Raw genomic sequence first — 15907 nt, 5'->3', positions numbered from 1 at the left:
CCCATGGGTTACTAGCATTAGAGTACATGGTATACCCCAGGATTAAGTTGGTACCAATCAGTCACCGAGTTATACATTATTCTGTCTATCCGGTTCCTATTGGATGGGGAAGGAATTGGGAAGGTAGTAAACGGTCTTCTCACCGGCTCTTTGAATGGGAATAAATTTAAAGAGGTATTGTGGTATTCTGTAAAATTGGAGAGGGGTGTTAAGATATTTCCCCCACCCTAATAATAATATAATGTAAGAGTGTCAACTATTTAATAATATATTGATTTGTTTGTTATCATTATAAGTTGTAAAAGTCAAATTTATATAATTTTATATGTATTTTTTTTTTCATAATCATATCTATAAAAATATAAATGATTATCTAACGAATGAATTGTTTAGATTAAAGCCTAACTTATTTTCCTTTTTACAACTATATTGTTATAAAATCTAATTTTTATTGACTTGATCTGACCATCAAAATAACCTACAGTTCAAGAAACAAAAAATCAAAAGCATGATAAAAATATTTGAAAATTTAGTTTAGTTCAAGCTATATGTATATATGATAACAAATTGAGTACTTATTACCAACCAATAACATATGAATTGATATTTGAAGAAGTTTGAAAATTTAAAGTTTTAAATTTAAATTGAAATAGGAATAAAAAGGTTTTGGGGTTGTAAATAAAGCTTTCGATAGTGATTTTCTTTAAAATTATAGTTATATAAAGAGATAATAATAATCTATAATTTTATCTTAAATATATTATAAAGCATGTGGTCTTTCTATTTTCTTAAAAAAAAAAAATATTGATCCAAACTACTCGTCTCATTTATTCACTAATTTTAATATCTTTCTATAATGTATCTATTATATCGTTAATATATTTATTTATAACATACATCCCTAACTATTAAAATAATACTTTTATATTAATAACCACGTTACTATCGTTGTCACCGCCACCCCCTCGCCACCGCCACCAGAGACGGAGCCATAAATTTTATCGTAAGGGGGCAAATTTAAAATATAGGTACATTTTTTTTAACAGAACAATCAAATTCCGATAATTTCATATATCGACAAAATAATAACCATCAAATTACAAACTCAAAAGACAACATAACGAACCAACTATGTACAATTTTGTCGTATAACCAAAAGCACGAATTATTCACTAAGCTTAGACAGACGCATATAATGCTATATATATCTACCCATCTTTATAATAAATCAATACAAGATAACAAATAATATGTTGTCTAATGTGTTATTTGTGAGATTCCTCAAAACAAAACCCTTCTTCGGCCCTTCCAATCTATCATCACACTTTCATCTTTCAATTTAAGCCAAAAGAAAATAAGAAACCTAGTAACTAGGGAAAATATATATGGATAATTTTATTTAGATCAATAAATGAAAGTATTACCTGTTGAAGAAAAAAAGATGTATAGAGAAAGAGAATGGAGACCATCTACTTATAAGTTGGGATTGAAATGACATGTCACTGATTGTATATGAGCATGGTACCCGCGCAATGCGGCGATGATGACATTAGTTGCGATATGGTGACGTCAACGGATGGTAATGGCGTCGGCGTAAAGTGGTGTAGGTAATTGATACAAAGATATTTGATTTTTATGGATAGTGGATAATTTTAAAAGACTACGAAATGATTGTATAAGTTAATTAATTTAGGGTATAATGATGATTTCGCATGTTCCAAAATTGTAAACTTTTCAACATAGGGCATAATTTTTTTATAGAATTTTAGATTATAGATGTATTTCTTTTTTTATTTTTATTTTTGGAAATAAAAGTAAGTACGCATTAAACAAGTAATAATAGATTGTAGATAGAAGAAGTAGTAGTAGTGTGAAGAGGAAAGTGATATGTTACTTCCTTGCTTGATTAACTTTGCGTAAACAAAGAAAGAACGTCAACTCTCCACGCTAATCACATGCCTAGCTCCTTTCTTCTTCTTCGATCCACTCTTTCAAAACCCTAATTTTCCCCTCTTTTTTTCTTATAAACAATCACCCATTCTTTATGGAGAGATCTGGTACTCATTTCCCCTTCCTTATCACCTCATCTTTTTCTTTTTCCAGTTTTTTTTTTTTTTTAAAATTAAATTTATGCATATGCATATAATAATTGTATCTCTAATTTTTATGTAATGACATGAGATCTTTAGTTTTAAGATTTCTGATAAAATTGTTTGGCTGGAAATGAATAATTTAATTACTGTACAAATAAAGAGTTTCTGATATATAGATTTTGGAATTGAAATTACCTGAAAGTTGCGTTTTTTTATTTTATTTTTTGTTATAGTAATGTTTTATACGAATTATATCTTTGAATTGTAATGCAGGTGATAAACTATTTGATGCCTCACAGTATGCGTTTTTCGGACAAAATGTATCAGAAAAGGCTGATTTTGGGTGTATAGAAGTTGAACAAGATAACCCTTTGATTGGACTTGCTGACGATGAATATCGTCTGTTTGATAGAGAAGAGGTATATGCTTCTTGACTACTTAACTGTTAGTATTTGATCTACGAATGGTTAATGAACTTGTTATACGTCCGTGTTGATGATTTACCAGTCTGTAACATTGTTTCTCCTTGGTGTTATGCATATAAGAGGAGGAACGTCCAATGGTATTTTGGTATAAATTTGGTGTTTTTAATATCTTAGACGATCGTGTAATACTAGTGGTATTGAGATTTTCGTGTACATGATACTTACTTGCAAGTCACTTGTGATTGTCTAATGGACTAAGTAGTTCATTCGATTAAGCCTTTGTTTTGTGTTTATTTGAATATCTTTTGTTTTCGTTATAGATCTAGATCTTGGAGAGTCATGTTACCCTTTGAACCTGATTTAAAATGCATTAACTATATTTACAAGTTTCTTTCTTTTGTCAACTGACCTCTAATGTTGCTATGCTATCGTTTACGTAATTAATGTAGTATTCTTAACTGATACGTCTCAGTTTGCTTTTGCTAACTTTCGTTCCGTGTTCACTTGCTATCATCAGGAATCAGGGCTCGGGTCTCTATCAGAAGTAGATGATCTGTCAACTACATTTTCAAAGGTCAGCTTTCTTCAACTACTAATTTGTTTGCATATAGTTTTTTTGTTGGCTTGACCCTTTAATTGAGTAAGTTTGTTACCAACAAGCCTAGCCAAATAAACTTGAGATTGGGGGTACAAGACCAAGCATTTATTTGCGTGCTTGGTGTATGAAACACTAGCCATGCTAATAGTGGGGGTGGGGGTGATGTATGGGCTTGGGTCAGTAGTCAGTAGATGTAGTTTTTGTTACAGTCATACAGGTAAAAGTGGGACCAAAAATACACTTTGGTCACTTTCATGAAAATGACTATTAGTGATCTGATTTAAGACGTATGCGTTTGGATACACTTTGACCTGCTTGACTCGGTTGATTATTTCATTATCAACCAGAATTTTAAATATTACGTATTTGTTTCCCATCAAAGATAAAAGTATAATCCAAATCAACCCATTTCTAGGTAATTGTATTGAATCAACTTGGTATAGTTTTCTCAAGAAGTTGTTTTAGTGACGCGTCCTATAAGAAATTGCTTGAAGTGAACTGAAATGGGAAAAGTATGCAAAGGCGGAACTGTGTGGGGGCAGGGGTGGCCAAGTCCCACCCCCCAAAGTTTAATGTGGCTATGTGTATTACTAGTATGTATGTGCAAGTTGACTGATGTAAAAAAGAATCTGGAAATAAAACACAGTTTAAAGTGATGTTAGAAAAGAGGCTTCAGCCCTTCAGTAGGTATACACTCGTAGGGACCATAACATAATAAAATATTAATTTGATATGATCCCACATCGGCCAAGTATGGGATTGGTTGGTGGTTTATAAGCCTAGGTGTCCCTCCTCCTTTGAGCTAGCTTTTGGGAGTGAGTTCTACACTTAGCTTATGGCATGATGCGAGCCTATTATGGGATGGATTCGTATCAATTGGTATCAGAGCCAACTCTACCTTTTGAGGTTAACACTCGGAGTGGTGGCCTATGGAGTGGTGGCTTGGACCCAAGGAGAAGGGTGCCAACCGTGACCAACATAGCCGTGACCAACGAGGACGTTGGCTCTTCAAAGGGTGGGGTATTGATATGATCCCACATCGGCCAAGTATGGGATTGGTTGGTGGCTTATAAGCCTAGGTGTCCCTCCTCCTTTGAGCTAGCTTTTGGGAGTGAATTCTACACTTAGCTTATGGCATGATGCGAACCTATTATGGGATGGGTTCGTATCATAATTATACCAAGATTATATGACCAATAATTCGGACATACATCATGACGTTCCCATTTATTTGAATAATAACAAAATAAACTCAAATACATCAAGATGAGGAAGTGTTAAATAGTTAGAATTTAGAAGCATACTGAGCTATATTTATATTGTACGTATATTCTTTAAATAAACTAGTATACTGAGCTATATTTATATTGTACGTATATTTTTTAAATACGGGGCAAGTGTTAAATAGTTAGAATTTAGAAGAATAAGCAGATTCATAAGATAATTACTACCGAAAGGAAAGTGCTTAGCTTGTGGTCTAGAGTAGTAACTGTTTACCGTTACTAATTTTTTTTTGGGTAAAAGGATATACCCTATGAATTGTATTAATCAAAAATAAATCAGGCAATGTGACTAAATGTCACATTGGCTTGTACAAACAACGCACCATTGTGCAAAAATTTGTATGCTTGTACAAAAAACGCACCATTGTGCAATCACAGAAACTATTATGGGCATTGACATGCCAGTCCCATAATAAACTACCTAGCCGACCATGAATAAAGTTACAAAACAATGGGCTAGATAGACAAAAAATTAGAAGCCTACGTCTCGTTAACTAGATGATAAGGCGGCTTCCACTCCACAAGAGCCTTTTCTACATGGGTCGTCTTCTTGAACCTGAAGGTTAACAACTTGAGTCTAACAGTATTGATTACCACCTCGATCAATTCAGAACTCGATCTTTTCTTCTTGTTGAAGATTCTTGCATTCCTTTCCTGCCATAAGTAGTACACAGTAGCCGCCAGAACAAGCTTAAGTATAACAATTCTTATCGATTTCTTTCTTGCCAATAAAATAGCATCGGCTATAATAGCATCCCAATCAGTGGGAATTCCTTCCATTCCAGCTTTTTGTGTGACCCCCATTCAAAGTTGAGCAGAATAATTACATTCAAAAAACAAGTGGGAATGAGAGTCGGGTTGCATCTCACAGAAAGAGCACACAATGGGATCATTCTGATTTAGATGCTCCCATTGGCGCAGATAATCCTGAGTTCTTAACTTCTTTCTCATGACCAGCCAAAGCATGAAGGCGTGTTTAGGTATACACTGATTGAACCATACCAGTTCGTGCCATTGAACCACAGATTGGCGTGGTCTCAATTCTTCCCATGCAACAGCTACCGAGAAGTCATGGGTTGTTCCATTTTTATCTCTCCACATTGCAGTATCTTTTTTATCTTCATTCAAACTTGGAGCAACAACAAGTGGGAGTCTAGGACCCCATTCAGTATGCCATCTCCAAGCATCATCTAACACAATATCAGCCACTTTTGCATTAAGTTGGAACCCAGCTCTTGTAATTGTTCTTGTTGTTAGAAAATCAATTAAAGTCCCTTGAGTGTTCCATGTGTCGAACCAAGCAAAGGTGGACTTACCATTACCAATATCGAACCAAAAGAAAGGACGCACAATCTGCCTAGCTTGAAGTAATTTCCGCCAGCTCCATGTCATGTTGCCTCGGCATGGAACCTCCCAAAAACTCCTTCCCTTAAGTTTATACATACTTATCCATTTGACCCACAAGGATTCTTTGAGAGTAAGCAGATCCTTAATATGAGACGAAATAAGAGCTAAATTAAAGTAATAAAGTCTTCGAATCCCTAAACCGCCTTCTTCTTTTGGTAAACAAACCACTTCCCATGCTACTTTAGATTTTCCACGAGTTAAGGCACCCTTGCACCACAAGAAACCCCGCAACATCTGTTCCATTTCCAAGATAACTCGAGTAGGAAGCATGAAAACTGTTACTAATTTTGGCCACCCCTAAACTACATTCCTGGCCCCGCCACTGAAAGTATGTACATAATTTCTAAGCTTTTAGTGGCTGAATTACTTTAGATCAACCCAGTAGTCCAGTGCCAGGTTCTGGTTAGGATGTTGTTACATGTTCTTTAATGAAAAATGGAGTGTCTGATAGACGTGCTATCTTGTATTTCCAGAGATATATTCCTGCATAAGATGAATAAAAAATGTCTATGCACTTTCAGTTACAAGATTAAAGATCATAAAGTGAGTAGAGAGCCCTTGTACTTGTTCTTTTACAGCAAATAAACCATTGTTAGAACGGAAAAGGTTCAGAGTTTGGATGAAAGTGCCTCTTTACATAAAACAATTATCCTTACACTATGTAGTATTTATTATTCCTTTGTTTTTGTATGAACAATTGTTTGCTTGTTCAACATAAAACAAGTGTGATGGTGGGTAAAGTTACTGATGGTCATTTTGCAATACATCATTTAGCATATCTGAGGGTACGATGGTGATACAAAATGAAGCCTGGGAAGCACTAAAACTTTGCAACTCAACTAAATCTGCGTCGTAGTTTTTTGATTTAACTGAAATCTCAAGTCTTCTATCTATTTAAGTTAAAAACATGTCCTAGGTTTCATTGGTCTTTTAGGAAGCACCTTTCTTTTCTTATCTTTGCGGGTTTTTTTTTTATATCTATATATTTTTCATTTTCATGGATATGTGAATGTCATATTCCGTTAGTAGTTTTACACTGTTTTTAATAACCTAAAGATGATTCAAACTTTTGAAGTTTTGATGACAGCTGTTGTGCTAATTTGTTCACTAGTCCAGTTTCTTCCACCAGCAATCTTATTTAAAATTTTCCATTACTAGATTTTCAGTTAGATTAGTAATTTCGTACTCACAGGCTCATAGTATCTTTAAGCTGTATGACTAAGCAAAGTTTATTGCATAAATATAACCATCAGCGAGGTGGCCTAGTGGTTAGGCGTCCTCTTTTCTTAGAAGAGGTCTCAGGTTCAAAGCCTTTCCAGATAATCAATTTGGGGGTGGCCAGGAAATGGGTGGAAACGATCATAAGGAAACCCCAGTTAGGTCGCATACATCTGACTCAAAAAGACTCACCATCCCCGGATAACCCGAGCTTTCAAGATATAATTTATGCAATCTAACATTTTTCAATAGTTATTTTGTTTAACTATAGAGATAGTGTGTTGCTGCTCAAAATGACATGTTTGCGTTGTAACTTTTTATGTATACTACGCAAAATGCATTTGTTCCATTAGTTGACATGTTTTAATTCGTAATCAATAATTCTGTGTTATTATCTCATTAATCTCTTTGTTATCTGCATTAATTTTGTGTAAATTGAGTAACTTCGGTATGGTATATGCTCTGCAGTTGAACAGATCAGTTAGTGGACCTAGGCATCCTGGAGTTATTGGTGACCGAGGATCAGGATCTGGATCTTTTTCAAGGGAAAGTGAGTACACAAATAACCCAGTCATTTATTGTGATTTATTTTACAGGAAAGTGAGTATATAAATGACAATCTTCTGTTACCATCTTGTTTTCCTTTTTATTTTATTATAGGTATTACCACAATTGATCCAACTAAACTATTTTCAGGTTCATCTGCTTCCGAATGGTTGCAAGAAAGAGAGTTGACAGAGTGGTTGGACCAACATATTACTGACACTGAATGCTACCAAGGAAGCAGAAGATGGTCATCACAACCTCATCTTTACTCAGATTCAAAGCCATTGTACAGAGCATCATCATACCCTGTTGAACAACAGCAGGTCCTCAGTGAACCTGTTTTGGTACCTGACCCATCTTTCCCTTCCTTCCCTCCTATTAGTCAAGCAAACCTCTCCTCGCCACGCCAGCATTCAAATTTTATGAATCTTTCTTCCAATGCCCAGTTACCCTTTTCGGAGCCAAATCTTTCACCTTTATTGAATTCCAGTAAGCTGCATTTAAATCGTGTTCTTCATGGATCCCGTTATAGTGGAAGTGGGTCACACTTAATTCCTCCTGTTCTTTCACATTATTCTCAGCCACAAAATAATTGGGCCAATCATATGCTACATGTGGACCATGCGGGCCTATTGAGCAACACGTTTCAGCAGAAATTGCTTCATAATGGATCACTATCACCACATTTTATATCACCACTTCAACACTCTGTTGGTCCTTATGCACCACTTCAGCTGTGCCCACTCCCTTCCCGTTCACTACATTTAAGTAGTCGAAAATCCAAAACGAGCCAAAAAAGCAATCGGCAAAGTGGACGACTTTCTCGTCAGGGCTCTGATAGTAGTAACCAGAAGAGTGATAAATTTCAGGTACAATTCAAATCAAAATACATGACATCCGAAGAGATTGAATCCGTTCTTAGGATGCAGCATTCTGCAACTCACAGCAATGACCCATACATAGACGATTACTATCACCAAGCCCGAATTGCTAAAATTTCTTCTGATTCAAAGTCAAAAACCCGTTTCTGTCCCGCTCATCTTAAAGATTCACCCTTTAGATCCTCACGTAACAGTACAGAATCGAAAAATAATGTCAATATTGATGCTAATGGAAGGATTTCATTAACATTCATCCGTAGGCCCCAGCCTCTTCTTGAAGTAGATCCTCCTGTTGATGGTGGTTCTGAAAACCAAGCATCTGAGAGACCATTAGAACAAGAACCAATGCTTGCAGCCAGAATTATGATCGAAGATGGCCTTTATCTTCTTCTTGATGTGGATGACATTGATCGTCTCCTACAATCTAGTCAGCCTCAAGATGGCGGTATACAAATAAGACAAAGAAGGCAGGTTCTTCTAGAAGGGTTAGCTACATCACTTCAGCTTGTTGATCCTCTCGGGAAAAGTTTGACTGCTAAGGATGATATCATCTTTTTACGATTAGTATCACTTCCCAAAGGCCGCAAACTCATATCAAAATACCTTCAGCTTCTCTCACCAAGTGGTGAACTTGCACGGATAGTATGCATGGCGATTTTCCGTCACTTAAGGTTTCTATTTGGCGGCCTTCCTTCTGACCCATCAGCGTCCATGACCATTACTGGTTTAGCAAAAACGGTCACCACATGCGTTGGTTCAATGGATCTTAATTCTTTGAGTGCTTGTCTTGCTGCAGTAGTGTGTTCTTCAGAGCAGCCACCATTACGTCCTCTCGGGAGCCAGTCCGGAGACGGGGCTTCGGTTGTTCTAAAATCTGTTTTGGATCGGGCCACTTCATTGTTAAGTAACCCTCCAGTTTCTACCAACTCTGGGTTGCGAAATCCTAAGCTATGGCAAGCCTCCTTCGATGCGTTTTTTGGGCTTCTTACGAAATACTGCTTAAGCAAGTATGATAGTTTAGTACAAGCTATGTGTACACAGGTCCCACCAACCACAGAAATTGTTGCTTCAGAGGCAGCACTTGCTATCAGTAGAGAAATGCCGGTTGAACTTCTGCGTGCCAGTCTTCCACACACTGATAATAATCAGAGGAAGATGTTAGTTGATTTTTCACAAAGGTCCATGCAGGTTGCTGGTTTGACTGATCCAAGAGGGAGCATTGGTCAAGTGAATCCTGAGTCGGTAAGAGGGTGAATTAGATGTTATAGACAGTGTTGTACAAAACTTTAAATGCTATCTGGTCATAATATGGTCCCAAATGGTGTCATGGATAATTGACAACTTTAGGTTATGAATGCTTTTTCTGTTGGCCCTGCATGAAATGTGACCATTTCTTGGTAATCCTGGTGGTGGCAAATGCAGGTTTTGTTGCATGGTGCAGTTTGATGGTTTTTATTCATCCTCGCTGTGACGTTAAATTGGAAAGAGATGTGATGAAGTTGGTAATTCTTCTGCATGTGGTGCAGTCGTAACTTTAAACAGTTTTAACTAATAGGATGACTTCCGTGTATAGAGAGGTACACTCGTGAAAGGTGAAAGGGGAGGCATGTTTTTTTGGGTACTCCCTGTTTCTTTCGGTGCTTCTTATTTCATACATTTATACAATGTAACATTCGTAATTACTCTTGGATGATTTAGTTCGCGTTCACGTCTACAATTTCCATTATCTTTTTTATTTTATTTGAAATGTTTTTGTATTGAGATAGAGGTGTTCTTCAAATGAATGAACCAAACCTGCCTGACTCTGTTATCTCGTTTGGGTGTGGTGTTTACACAATACTGAAGCAAGAATCCGTGTTCCAGTTTGGTTTGAGATTGTGTAATTTAAATTTAAGATGCGCTCAGAGCCCAGTCAGGCAAAGAAGCATATACATCTTTTATAGCTTATGCGATGGATGAATAACAGAAATCAAATATTGATTATCCAAGTGGTTTATGTTGATATATATATGATCTTATTATCAGATTTACCCAATTTCAAAACCTAAGCCATACTTTTGAATTGCACAACATACACAAATAAGACTTAGTGTGATCCGGGTGGTTAGCCTCAAATTCAAAATCATATTACTATGAAGACCATAAAAAGGATAATCGATTTGAAACTAGAGGTCGAAATAGGCAACTCATATCACTATCTATCATGCTGCTTCCTCAAAATATGTAATTTTTATTTATCACGTAAGCACTGAACAAAAGCAAGCAACATACTTCATCTTAGTTTATCTTCTATAAAATGTTTTATGACTAGATAAGGTCAATTTACTACAGAAATAACCAAAATGTAAAAACAAATGATCATACACTAAAGGACGACTAAAGACAAGGTTACAGACAATATCGACTATTATTATCCAGTGTCAAAAAACATGCAGCAGACTCTGATAAGTCTATACGAGTGCCATGATGAAATCCCATAGGTATCAATCACAACAATAAAATACACAATTTGAAGCTTGATGACAAATATATGCTTTTCGCTCACTATCCATTCAATCAGGATATTCCTCGAAAAGGAAACAAAAATGCTTGCTATCATCAAATTGTACCTATGGTTCAGAAACTGAAGTAAAAAATGTTTGCTTTAGAACCTATCTGATGAAGAACAAAGTTATTCTACATTTGCAGAAGAAACATCATCGGACCCTAATACTATGCTGCAAACATAAATAGTCATACACCAAAAGAATCGTGGAAGTCTTTACCAAATCTTCAGATTAGCGGAACTCGTCATGGTATTCATAATCTTCATCTTCATCCTCGTTAAATATAGCACTGTAAAATACATATGGACTATCGATCATTTCTGTCAATGACAAGCGTCCATCTTTATCTGTATCAGCCTGAAATACAAATGAGGAATTAATTAGGAATTTGTGAGTTGTCAGGTACCTATGTTACTTGAATCACTTCAAACATGGTCGATATTTGACATTTGAATATCGCCCACCCGTTTTGCCACCTCTAGCTACAAACACTAAGACACTGATTTACGGTTCTTAATAATTTCATTTTAACACAAACAAATGTCCCACAAATGCAACCTACAATGTTATCCTGATATTCACAAATAGGGTTTAAAATCCATTTATCCTGAAATCCTGAATGAGACCGTATACAAATGCATAAAACACAATCTATTGAAATAAATGGTAGCATAGTTAAAAATAAATGTACGTACGGTCGTACGCACACATATAAGAAACTGCATTTAGCTGGCTAGAATATAACTTAGCCACAGGATTAGACACTGCACTTTAAAAAAACTCACCTGTGATATAATATAATCTGCCTGCTGTTTAGCATAGTAACGCTCTGGCGGATGAAGCTTTCCAATGATAGGTAGCAGTTCAACATCAGACAAGCAACTACAATATAAAATTCAGTCTCATCAAACCTACATTGTTTCGGACATCTACTATATACAGGCTTAATTGGGAATATAGGTCTAGATATACCCGTCACTATCTTTGTCAAGCTCGGCGAAAAAGCTCCTTGCTGGGGACTCTAACGAATCACTATTAAAATGTGAAGAATTATGAATTTCTTCATCATAATTTCTAACAAGGTCAAATAGTCCATGGAAGAACTCTTTGAAATTTATCTTCCCATCTTTGTCAGTATCGCGTTCACTGAAACAAGATAAAAAATTTGATGTATTATGTTGCAAAGTCCATATATAATACATAACTTGGGTAATTTTGTATACATTTGTATGCATATAAATTTATATATTGTTCATGTGAAGTTCTCTAGCTAAACAGAAATAACACTATAACGCTTAGTTGTAAATAGCACGCACCTCACTTCTTCCTTGCATAGCCACCGAAGAAGTTTAGGATTCTTAGTGTCCGCAGGGTGCTGAAAGCTGGATATCACAAAAGATGGCACAAATTAATGGAAATAACAAGATGCAGGCCGTAAAAGAAGCTACAAGCCTAAAACTTCATATAGCTTAAAGAGAGTAGATAAACTTACTCATTGAATTCGGTGATATTCAAAAAACCGTCCCCATCAGCATCAGATGCATTAAAATGTTCCTCTTTCCACCAACCCATATCGTATCCAAATGAATTATTACCTAGTGACAATATAGCCAGTTGAGTTGTAAGTGAAATATCCAAACATAAAAGGCCATCTAGAAAGTTATATTAACATTTACTATATTCTTTTGTAAAAAAGAAACAAAAAAAGAGAGGCTATCATGAATGCATATAGTTTAGTCCATGAATCTCTAGTTATTTGACAGTTTGAAGAAGAGTATTCGGGTTTCCAAACAGATAAGCGGAAAACATCTGGTTATGATTAAGCTAGTGCAGAGAAACTGCTCACACAAATCAATGATCCAGGTCCCTTTATTGATCAAACATTTCTTTCCTCTATGACAAGAAACGAGCATGTACATCTATACTAGAAAAGGCCCCAAGTCTATCACAGTCAAGTACATGATAGAATAAGTTGATACTAGATCAAAATTAAAAGGCACAAGCTAAATTATCTATAAACTATCTTTCATAGAAGAGTCGTGAACCTAGTAACTAGTAGGGATAAATTGCAATTTAGACTAACTTACTACGAAACAATCTTTAATTTGGGGATTTTATTTTTATCAGTTTGTCCGGTTTCTTTCTTTTTTGATAAACGCGGTGTCCCACAAACTCAAACAACGTAAAGTTCTCTCTCACGGAGAGACTGGTCAATTTTGATCAATTGATCCTCAAATTGGCCAAAAACTGATGGGATTCAATCAACCTTCTGATCAATTTCACCCTAGTTGACTAAACGAAAAGAATGCTAAGTTGCTAACAAATTGAAGATCAGCGTGGAAAACAAATGAGGTGTTCCCTATTCAGGTTAGGAAGGAAATCGAGTTTTTCTTACACAGATGTACGCAGCATCACAGGGGTATCCCTTGAATGTTTTCAAAACTCTCCATGGCCATCCCCAAGATTGTACCTACGAGATTCGAAGCTAAGACTTCTTATAAAGAGGTCCTTTATGTTAACCACTAGGCCACCTTGGAGGCGTTTTGCATAGCCAGTTAAAGTTATCCTAAAATGCATTTTCCCTTTAACGGAAACGAAGAGTTCCATTTAGCAACCGATAGAGAGAGGATATTCCACCTGCCTTAGGCTCCTAAAGGTAGTAGGCGTTAATGGGGGTGAAGGCATTCTCTTAAAAAAACCTCCAAAACCCAAACTATACACAAAAAGCTATCATAAAAATTACAACTTAAAAATTACTAACTAACAGAAGGGGCATCATAAAGTTCCAACTTTAAGCATACCAACTACACATATATCACAAAACCTTACACGAAAACAACTTATCTAGCATAACCGACAATCGATAACCAACCAACATATATAATTATATATTCATTGAAAATTCACAAAAAAAAACATAGTACCGGAATCTCGAACCCAACTAGGAGGCTGATACTCAGCAAAAGAAACCAAACCATCATGATCCTTATCATGCAACTCCATCTCTCTTTGAGACTTATGAAGAACATCTTTTTGAGCTTGTTCAAGGTTCCATTCAGTCAACTCATGTTCAGTAACAAAACCATCAGCAGGATCAACATCTATCCTAGGAAACAACAACACCAACCTATGTGTTATGTTAAACTTATGTTCATCATTCAAATAATCCTCTGCATCTATAAAATCCTCCCATTCGGGTTGCGATTTCATCCCGGGTGCCGGGTCGGATTCATGATGATTGCTGTTAAAGATTTGATTTTTTTCTTCCCATAATTTATCTTCACGTTTTCTTTCAATGTCAGCGATTAATGGGTCAAAAGAGATGTGGTGGTCGGTGGTGTTGGGTTGTGGGTGTGGCCGGAGTTTGAGGCGGCGGTGACGGCGGTGACGGTGAGTAGATTTATCAGGGGAATGTGAGATTAATAAGAGGATTAGTAAAGCTACTGTTATGTAAATTATTACTGAAACTTTGCCCATCTCATTAATTATTACTTAATAATAATAATAATAATAATGAAGATTAAAGATTTTAATTCTAACTAATGATAATGGGAGTGTTTAGTTGAATTTTAGGGTTTTTGGGAAATTATAAGTATATAATGATAATGATTGAGGAAGAAGAAGAAGAAGAAAGTTTTTTGATTTTAAAGGGTGGTAGATCTGCTTGACATTCTTTTCTGGTTTTTATATAAACTTTTAGATCATATATATACGTCTGTGTGTGAAACCTTGAAGAAAAATAAAAAAGAAAGTTAAACAGAAACTACTCAATATTATTGGTTGGTATGATGCTGGCTTTAATTTAACACATATAAAGAATGTATGTTCTCCTAAATAATTAATTAACTAATTTTATAAAATGTTACGAGTAATATTTTTTTATTATATGTAAAAAGAAAAAAAATATATTCTACATTATTTCAATTTATTATTGGAAGAAAAAAAATATTCTTATCTCTATCTCTATCTCTATACTAAATAAAAGACAATTGTCTTTCAAAAGTATTTTTAGAAAAAATATGATGTGGCAAATCTACATTTTTTCTTAAAAGCTTTTTATTTTAATTATGATGTCATAAATAATTTACAATATTTTTAATTAAAAATAACTCACTAAATACTTATTTAAGGTTACTAATCTTTTATTACAAACAAAGAAATCTTTTTATAATTATTATGTTTTCAATTCATCATCTTTATATCGATTTATAATTAAATAACAAAATTTACAAACATATTTTATAGTTTTATAATTTTAATTAAAACGCTTAGGTTAAACCCAGGTAAATTCACTAGTGAAGTTAAATAAGAAGATAGATTTATGTAGCTTAAAATAGTTTTATTTCATGTAATGAAAAACATCAAATTTAATGCTTATTAGTTTGTTTATCTATTGAAGTAAAAAAGTTAACTTCTTAAACTATCTAAGTTAACATGATAAATTTTATTCAATATAAATATTCTTACAATTAACATATAAATTAATAAAAATTTTTTTATGGTAACTTCACTTCAGATCAAATTTAATAAAAAATATATACGTTTATATCAGAACTGGATAACAATAAAACCGATTGAAGCAACCGTTCGAACTTGAAACATTGTTACATACACTTATTCAACATCTTTGTCTATGGTATAAACTTTCTTATAAAACAAAATCATATACATTATTATTAATTTTAACCCAAGAAGTTTGAGAATGATGATATATATATATATATATATATGGGGATGAGAATATAAGGTTGTTGGGTATTTAAGTTTAAGTGTGAAACACTCACGTATTGTTAGCTTTTCTATATGTCGATCAATATTGGTTGTTTTTGAAGTTAAGGCTATGAGGAGTGAGGGGGCAAATGGGGCTTCCTACATGGGGGCGGCATGCGATACGTGGCGGATGCTCCTTT

General features: G+C 34.9%; 2 protein-coding genes across 2 annotated transcripts; one reads left to right on the top strand and one right to left on the bottom strand.

The window, feature by feature from the left end:
- The first annotated feature begins 1910 nt into the window (after positions 1-1910).
- LOC122578762 (protein PAT1 homolog 1-like) lies at positions 1911-10212 on the top strand. The gene is made up of 6 exons (XM_043750794.1): positions 1911-2057; positions 2367-2512; positions 3036-3092; positions 7493-7574; positions 7721-9693; positions 9874-10212. Exons 1-6 carry the CDS (start codon positions 2045-2047, stop codon positions 9895-9897), a joined length of 2295 nt encoding a protein of 764 aa, XP_043606729.1. The 5' UTR covers positions 1911-2044; the 3' UTR covers positions 9898-10212.
- A 616-nt stretch (positions 10213-10828) lies between these two features.
- LOC122578937 (reticulocalbin-2) lies at positions 10829-14654 on the bottom strand. Its single transcript, XM_043750995.1, has 6 exons — positions 13922-14654; positions 12490-12592; positions 12314-12379; positions 11970-12143; positions 11783-11879; positions 10829-11354 (listed from the first exon to the last, which is right to left on the bottom strand). Exons 1-6 carry the CDS (start codon positions 14472-14474, stop codon positions 11229-11231), a joined length of 1119 nt encoding a protein of 372 aa, XP_043606930.1. The 5' UTR covers positions 14475-14654; the 3' UTR covers positions 10829-11228.
- Between the last annotated feature and the right edge of the window lie 1253 nt (positions 14655-15907).

This window comes from Erigeron canadensis, chromosome 8 (genome assembly GCF_010389155.1).
Source record: "Erigeron canadensis isolate Cc75 chromosome 8, C_canadensis_v1, whole genome shotgun sequence".
In the NCBI taxonomy this organism is placed as follows: Eukaryota; Viridiplantae; Streptophyta; class Magnoliopsida; order Asterales; family Asteraceae; genus Erigeron; species Erigeron canadensis.
Note: the sequence above shows the minus strand (reverse complement) of the source record. Positions and strands in the feature narration are given on the sequence as shown.

What these genes read in the sequence shown, in the direction of transcription:
- LOC122578762 (XM_043750794.1), top strand. An exon ending in TGTCAACTACATTTTCAAAG is followed by an intron (nt 3,093 to 7,492) that starts GTCAGCTTTCTT and finishes TATGCTCTGCAG; the next exon opens with TTGAACAGATCAGTTAGTGG. An exon ending in TGGATCTTTTTCAAGGGAAA is followed by an intron (nt 7,575 to 7,720) that starts GTGAGTACACAA and finishes AACTATTTTCAG; the next exon opens with GTTCATCTGCTTCCGAATGG.
- LOC122578937 (XM_043750995.1), bottom strand. Translation starts at nt 14,474, where the DNA reads ATGGGCAAAGTTTCAGTAATAATTTACATAACAGTAGCTTTACTAATC. An exon ending in AATATCACCGAATTCAATGA is followed by an intron (nt 12,380 to 12,489) that starts GTAAGTTTATCT and finishes TGTGATATCCAG; the next exon opens with CTTTCAGCACCCTGCGGACA. An exon ending in CTTGACAAAGATAGTGACGG is followed by an intron (nt 11,880 to 11,969) that starts GTATATCTAGAC and finishes TTTATATTGTAG; the next exon opens with TTGCTTGTCTGATGTTGAAC.